Here is an 8,943-nt window from a genome sequence, read left to right as displayed (position 1 = left end):
ATGCTCATATGTATGTCCTTAGCGTGACCCCCGGTCCAACCTTGAAAACAACAAGCAGTCCCTCCGTTGCAGAGCGAGCTAGCTACAAGACCAAAGAAAACCTGATTGGTCTGGACATGTGTCACTCAGAAAAGAATCAACCAATCAGAAGAGAGGGTCACTGATGTCAAATGCTCCTTAAAGACACAGACACAACACAACCTGTTGTTGGTAGAAACTCCAGAGAAGCTGAAGAGATGTAAAACAGTCAGGTGGTTTTTGAAGAAATATCTTCTGGAATCAAGACTGCAAATAAAAACACTGGAAAAGTGTAAAATATGGAACTTTGAAGTTCAATCTGGAGTTATTTGTTCTTTGAGTTCAATTATCAGGTGTAACTTTATAAACTGATTTTACAGTCTGTTCAAGTTTGTTTTCCAAAACTTTATTTCATGATTCAGAACTATGTGTCTAATCAGTGGCTGATAATCAGAAGAGGTGTGAGCATGTTAGCGTTTAGTTCAACACTGAACTTCTGTCTTCAATCTTCTCGTTCTTTTCTGACCTCCTCTACACCCCAGCCACCATGTCGGTCTCCATGGTAACGGTCACGTACCCGTCCGTCGACAGGCCGGTGGTCTCTGAGACCCCGGCGGGCGCCAACGTTATAGAGCGCGAGCGGGACGCCCTGCTGGCGGCAGCCGAGGTGGTGGTGCTGACGGTCATCTTCGTGATGGCGTTGCTCGGCAACGGTCTGGTGCTGGTGGTGTTGCTACGGTGGCGGCGGCGGCAACACAACCCGCTGCACCAGTTCATGCTCAACCTGTGTCTGGCTGACCTGGTGGTGGCGCTGTTCCAGGTAACACACTTTCACACCTGTTCTCCATCCATTCACACGTTCCTGTGTTTTGGGAAACTTGTCCACCAGGTCGACATCTTCATACTGAGCCGATCTCACGGTGTTTGTGTTGTTATGTTTCTAAATGTGGTTCAACCAATCAGCAACCATCAGTGATGTCATCAACCATCAGTGATGTCATCAACCATCAGTGACGTCATCAACCATCAGTAATGTCATCATCCATCAGTGATGTCATCGTTGGTTTGTGAACTTTATGAATCCTCCAGTTCAGATTCTGTCCGTCACCATCTTGTTAGTTCGGAGCAGTTTGGAGCAGGAAGTGACCATATTTGGACGAGCTGGGGGAGGAGCCAGCGGTGGATCTGACCGATCTGATCGGAAACCTGACGATACTACGTCCCGCCCACCGATAGCTGTAACCTGACTGCACCACAGATCTGTCAATCAAACAGACACGCCCCCAAAAACAGGTCTTCTTGAATCTTCTTTTCTAATGAATGAGGGATTATTTTCAGATGGACCTCCAGAAAACTAATAAGAAGGAGTGACTTTAGCTAACAACACCGAGATAACTGATGGACACATTTTATTCACTTTGGATTTGATGAGAGAAGTTGAATGGGAGTCTATGGAGCCGGAGGCTTTTTGGAGCCGACCTCTAGTGGCACTCGCTGGTATTGCAGCTGAAGACACTTCTGGATCAGAACCATTTTACAGGCCTGAAACTACGAACTCTTTTATATCCAGTCTGTGTTTTATATCCAGTCTGTAGTTTTATATCCAGTCTGTGTTTTATATCCAGTCTGTAGTTTTATATCCAGTCTGTGTTTTATATCCAGTCTGTAGTTTTATATCCTGTCTGTGTTTTATATCCAGTCTGTAGTTTTATATCCAGTCTGTGTTTTGTATCCAGTCTGTAGTTTTATATCCAGTCTGTAGTTTTATATCCAGTCTGTGTTTTATATCCAGTCTGTAGTTTTATATCCAGTCTGTGTTTTATATCCAGTCTGTAGTTTTATATCCAGTCTGTGTTTTATATCCAGTCTGTAGTTTTATATCCAGTCTGCAGTTTTATATCCAGTCTGTGTTTTATATCCAGTCTGTAGTTTTATATCCTGTCTGTGTTTTATATCCAGTCTGTAGTTTTATATCCAGTCTGTAGTTTTATATCCAGTCTGTGTTTTGTATCCAGTCTGTAGTTTTATATCCAGTCTGTAGTTTTATATCCAGTCTGTGTTTTATATCCAGTCTGTAGTTTTATATCCAGTCTGTATTTTATATCCAGTCTGTAGTTTTATATCCAGTCTGTGTTTTATATCCAGTCTGTAGTTTTATATCCAGTCTGTGTTTTATATCCAGTCTGTAGTTTTATATCCAGTCTGTAGTTTTATATCCAGTCTGTGTTTTACATCCAGTCTGTAGTTTTATATCCAGTCTGTGTTTTATATCCAGTCTGTAGTTTTATATCCAGTCTGTATTTTATATCCAGTCTGTAGTTTTATATCCAGTCTGTGTTTTATATCCAGTCTGTAGTTTTATATCCAGTCTGTGTTTTATATCCAGTCTGTAGTTTTATATTCAGTCTGTAGTTTTATATCCAGTATGTAGTTGTATATCCAGTATGTAGTTTTATATCCAGTCTGTAGTTTTATATCCAGTCTGTGTTTTATATCCAGTCTGTAGTTTTATATCCAGTCTGTAGTTTTATATCCAGTCTGTGTTTTATATCCAGTCTGTAGTTTTATATCCAGTCTGTAGCTTTATATCCAGTCTGTAGTTTTATATCCAGTCTGTTTTATATCCAGTCTGTAGTTTATATCCAGTCTGTAGTTTTAGATCCAGTCTGTAGTTTTAGATCCAGTCTGTATTTTCATCAAACATAATTTATATGTTGTTTTTACTTTTGTAAAACACTTTGTAACTTTTTCTATGAAAAGGGCGACAAAAAACCAACCTTTCCCTGGTTGATGTCACAACTCTCCACACATTAACACTGACTATTGCTACAGTACCACCCCAATACCCACACCTCTTCCCCACCACCCCTCCTCTCCCAGGTGTTGCCTCAGCTGGCGTGGGACGCTCAGGGACGCTTCGCCGGCCCGGACTTCTTGTGTCGGCTGGTGAAATACCTTCAGGTACTCGGGATGTTCGCCTCCTCCTACATGATTGTCGCCATGACGATGGACCGGCACTACGCGATCTGCTCCCCCCTGCAAGCGCACCGCAGCGGGGCCACGCAGCGCTGGAACTCCTTCATCGTGGTGGCGTGGGGGATGTCGCTGCTGCTCAGCCTGCCGCAGGTAAGACGACGGAGAGTTGTTTAGATTATTGTTGATTACTCAGGTTGTTCTGCATTCAGGCCAAGAACTGGATATAAAACTACAGACTGGATATAAAACTACAGACTGGCTATAAAACTACAGACTGGATATAAAACACAGACTGGATATAAAACTACATACTGGATATACAACTACATACTGGATATAAAACTACAGACTGAATATAAAACTACAGACTGGATATAAAACACAGACTGGATATAAAACTACAGACTGGCTATAAAACTACAGACTGGATATAAAACTACAGACTAGATATAAAACTATAGACTGGCTATAAAACTACAGACTGGATATAAAACCACAGACTGAATATAAAACTACAGACTGGATATAAAACTACAGACTGGATATAAAACCACAGACTGGATATAAAACTACAGACTGGCTATAAAACTACAGACTGGATATAAAACTACACACTGGATATAAAACCACGGACTGGATATAAAACTACAGACTGGATATAAAACCACGGACTGGATATAAAACTACAGACTGGATATAAAACTACAGACTGGATATAAAACCACGGACTGGATATAAAACTACAGACTGGATATAAAACTACAGACTGAATATAAAACCACAGACTGGATATAAAACTATAGACTGGCTATAAAACTACAGACTGAATATAAAACCACAGACTGGATATAAAACTACAGACTGAATATAAAACCACAGATTGGATGTAAAACTACAGACTGGATATAAAACTACAGACTGGATATAAAACCACAGACTGGATATAAAACTACAGACTGGATATAAAACTACAGACTGAATATAAAACCACAGACTGGATATAAAACTATAGACTGGCTATAAAACTACAGACTGGCTATAAAACTACAGACTGAATATAAAACCACAGACTGGATATAAAACTACAGACTGGATATAAAACTACAGACTGGATATAAAACTACAGACTGGATATAAAACCACAGACTGGATATAACACTACAGACTGGCTATAAAACTACAGACTGGATATAAAACTACAGACTGGCTATAAAACTACAGACTGGATATAAAACCACAGACTGGATATAAAACTACAGACTGAATATAAAACTACATACTGGATATACAACTACATACTGGATATAAAACTACAGACTGAATATAAAACTACAGACTGGATATAAAACTACAGACTGGATATAAAACTACAGACTAGATATAAAACTATAGACTGGCTATAAAACTACAGACTGGATATAAAACCACAGACTGAATATAAAACTACAGACTGGATATAAAACTACAGACTGGATATAAAACCACAGACTGGATATAAAACTACAGACTGGCTATAAAACTACAGACTGGATATAAAACTACAGACTGGATATAAAACCACGGACTGGATATAAAACTACAGACTGGATATAAAACCACGGACTGGATATAAAACTACAGACTGGATATAAAACTACAGACTGGATATAAAACCACGGACTGGATATAAAACTACAGACTGGATATAAAACTACAGACTGAATATAAAACCACAGACTGGATGTAAAACTATAGACTGGCTATAAAACTACAGACTGGATATAAAACTACAGACTGGATATAAAACTACAGACTTAATATAAAACCACAGACTGGATATAAAACTACAGACTGAATATAAAACCACAGATTGGATATAAAACTACAGACTGGATATAAAACTACAGACTGAATATAAAACCACAGACTGGATATAAAACTATAGACTGGCTATAAAACTACAGACTGGATATAAAACTACAGACTGGATATAAAACTACAGACTGGCTATAAAACTACAGACTGGATATAAAACCACAGACTGAATATAAAACTACAGACTGGATATAAAACTACAGACTGGATATAAAACCACAGACTGGATATAAAACTACAGACTGGCTATAAAACTACAGACTGGATATAAAACCACGGACTGGATATAAAACTACAGACTGGACATAAAACCACGGACTGGATATAAAACTACAGACTGGATATAAAACTACAGACTGAATATAAAACCACAGACTGGATATAAAACTACAGACTGGCTATAAAACTACAGACTGGATATAAAACTACAGACTGGATATAAAACTACAGACTGAATATAAAACCACAGACTGGATATAAAACTACAGACTGAATATAAAACCACAGATTGGATGTAAAACTACAGACTGGATATAAAACCACAGACTGGATATAAAACTACAGACTGGATATAAAACTACAGACTGAATATAAAACCACAGACTGGATATAAAACTATAGACTGGCTATAAAACTACAGACTGGATATAAAACTACAGACTGGATATAAAACTACAGACTGGCTATAAAACTACAGACTGGATATAAAACACAGACTGGATATAAAACTACAGACTGGCTATAAAACTACAGACTGGATATAAAACCACAGACTGGATATAAAACTACAGACTGAATATAAAACTACATACTGGATATACAACTACATACTGGATATAAAACTACAGACTGAATATAAAACTACAGACTGGATATAAAACACAGACTGGATATAAAACTACAGACTGGCTATAAAACTACAGACTGGATACAAAACTACAGACTGGATATAAAACTACAGACTAGATATAAAACTATAGACTGGCTATAAAACTACAGACTGGATATAAAACCACAGACTGAATATAAAACTACAGACTGGATATAAAACTACAGACTGGATATAAAACCACAGACTGGATATAAAACTACAGACTGGCTATAAAACTACAGACTGGATATAAAACTACAGACTGGATATAAAACCACGGACTGGATATAAAACTACAGGCTGGATATAAAACCACGGACTGGATATAAAACTACAGACTGGATATAAAACTACAGAGTGGATATAAAACCACGGACTGGATATAAAACTACAGACTGGATATAAAACTACAGACTGAATATAAAACCACAGACTGGATATAAAACTACAGACTGAATATAAAACCACAGACTGGATATAAAACTACAGACTGGATATAAAACTACAGACTGGATATAAAACCACAGACTGGATATAAAACTACAGACTGGGTATAAAACTACAGACTGGATATAAAACTACAGACTGGATATAAAACTACAGACTGAATATAAAACCACAGACTGGATATAAAACACAGACTGGATATAAAACTACAGACTGAATATAAAACCACAGACTGGATATAAAACTACAGACTGAATATAAAACCACAGACTGGATATAAAACTACAGACTGGATATAAAACTACAGACTGGATATAAAACCACAGACTGGATATAAAACTACAGACTGGCTATAAAACTACAGACTGGATATAAAACTACAGACTGGATATAAAACCACAGACTGGATATAACACTACAGACTGGCTATAAAACTACAGACTGGATATAAAACTACAGACTGGCTATAAAACTACAGACTGGATATAAAACTACAGACTAGATATAAAACTACAGACTGGATATAAAAACACAGACCGGATATAAAAATGTTCATAACTTCCAGGTCTGTAAAATGGTTCTGATCCAGAAGTGTCTTCAGCTGCAATACCAGCGAGTGCCACTAGAGGTCGTCTCCAAAAAGCCTCCGGCTCCATAGACTCCCATTCAACTTCTCTCATCAAATCCAAAGTCAGATCAGATCGGTCAGATCCACCTCTGGCTCCTCCCCCAGCTCGTCCAAATATGGTCACTTCCTGCTCCAAACCGCTCCGAACTAACAAAGATGGTGACGGACAGAATCTGAACTGGAGGATTCATAAAGTTCACAAACCAACGATGACATCACTGATGGTTGATGACATCACTGATGGTTGATGATGTCACTGATGGTTGATGACATCACTGATGGTTGATGGTTGCTTCAGGGTTAAGAATCAAAAAGCAGCACAACATGGGATACATTAAAATTGAAAATTATAGTGTTACTCCAACAAAAAACAGATGCATCAATTTCAAACTGTCTTATTGACAAACATTTTTCAGATGGACCGCAAGAACACTGATGAAGGACATCATGATAACTTGTCTATGGAGCCGGAGGCTTTGTGGACCCGACCTCTAGTGGCACTCGGTGGTATTACAGTTTTGTATTGGTCTCATTTTTCAGACTTCAGTAGATAAGCTTTGTCCACTTTTATATTCATTGTGTGAATAAAACCAAAAGCTTGAACCCTGAAAGTTTGTAGAAGCAAACACAAACAAACAAACAAACAAACAAACAAACAAACAAACAAACAAACAAACAAACGTGTGTTTACTCCACCGACCTCACTGTTCTGCAGGTTTTCATCTTCTCCCGCTCAGAAGTGGCTCCAGGAGCTTATGAATGCTGGGGCCACTTTGCTGATCCGTGGGGGCTGAAAGCCTACGTGACCTGGATGACGCTGGCCATCTTCATCCTCCCCGTCCTCATCATCACCGTCTGCCAGGTACGCTTCAGAAAAACAACCATTTTATTTGACTCTTCACTGAACCTCCACTCTCCTCCTTCAGGTCCGCATCTTCAAGGAGATCCACAGCAACTTGCACCTGAAGTCAGAGCGCCGCCTGTCCCCCTCCTCCCCCACCTCCCTCCCTCCGTCCAGACCAGACAGCCAGAGAGGAGGAGGAGGAGGAGGAGGAGGAGGAGGAGGCAGAGGGAGGTCCAGTCTCCCCCTCTACATCTCCCCCTTCGTGTTCAGCCACACCAGCGCGGAGGCGGCGTCCGGCTGCCGGCAGCTCCCGCTCGGTCCGCTGAGGTCCAACAGCACCGCGTCACTCTGCGACCTTCACACCTGTGCTGCGGTTCACCCAGGTGAGATGGACAACATCTGGAAAACAGCTGTTCTGGAGCTGCTGGCTGGACCAGACATCTTAAAGTCTGGACCTGTAGGTTATTTTCTGTGTATATTGAGGACGTCGCGTCGTAGAAACTGATCCTGAACTTTAAACTGAATCATTTAGACGAGCAGAGAAAACTCAGAACTGGAGGCTGAACTCTCTGCTGTCAATCAAAGCTCAGGACTTTTATTTTAAAAATCTAATAATTACTTTCTTCACCTCCAGTGACTTTTACTCGTGTTTCTTATTTTATATTGAACTTTTATGTTTTTTGTAAAGTTTACAAATTAACTTTCCTTCCTACAAGTAAAATAAAGAGAAATACTTCAGAAACTCTTTAAAGTCCTGACTGTGTGTGTGTGTGTGTGTGTGTGTGTGTGTGTATATACGTGTGTGTGTGTGTGTGTGTGTGTGTGTGTGTGTGTGTGTATATACGTGTGTGTGTGTGTGTGTGTGTGTGAGAGTGTGTTTGTGTGTGTGTGTGTGTGTGAGTGTGTGTATATGTGTCTGTGTGTCTGTGTGTGTATATACGTGTGTGTGTGTGTGTGTGTGTGTGTGTGTGTGTGTGTGTGTGTCAGTCGAGCTGCAGCCTGACGTGCTGCCCGACCCCACAGCGCCCTCTGCTGTCTGCTCCCCCGACCCACCCAAGGCCCCCCCCGCCCGGGAAGGAGAGGTGTCGGCGGCCATGTCAAAGACTGTGAGGATGACTCTGGTCATCGTGCTCGTCTACTCGCTCTGCTGGACCCCGTTCTTCATCGTCCAGCTGTGGGCCGCCTGGGACCCCAACCCACCTCAGAACGGTACACACACACACACACACACACACACACACACCTCAGAACGGTACACACACACACACACACACACACACACACACACACACACACACACACACA

General features: G+C 40.2%; 1 protein-coding gene across 1 annotated transcript in view; it reads left to right on the top strand.

The window, feature by feature from the left end:
• The first annotated feature begins 577 nt into the window (after window positions 1–577).
• The window catches only part of LOC138194647 (vasopressin V2 receptor-like), a 10,755-nt gene continuing 2,389 nt past the window's right edge, over window positions 578–8,943 (top strand). Inside the window, exons 1-5 of the mRNA XM_069143545.1 lie at window positions 578–838; window positions 2,899–3,144; window positions 7,510–7,656; window positions 7,721–7,900; window positions 8,697–8,847. Of these exons, the coding sequence (XP_068999646.1) occupies window positions 578–838; window positions 2,899–3,144; window positions 7,510–7,656; window positions 7,721–7,900; window positions 8,697–8,847 (985 nt within the window). The remainder of the gene's footprint in view (window positions 839–2,898; window positions 3,145–7,509; window positions 7,657–7,720; window positions 7,901–8,696; window positions 8,848–8,943) is intronic.

The sequence above is a fragment of the Embiotoca jacksoni genome, unplaced genomic scaffold, assembly GCF_022577435.1.
Source record: "Embiotoca jacksoni isolate LCO1_2020_lvr unplaced genomic scaffold, fEmbJac1.0.p SCAF_111, whole genome shotgun sequence".
Lineage (NCBI taxonomy): Eukaryota > Metazoa > Chordata > Actinopteri > Embiotocidae > Embiotoca > Embiotoca jacksoni.
This window is presented reverse-complemented; position numbering and strand designations above follow the sequence as displayed.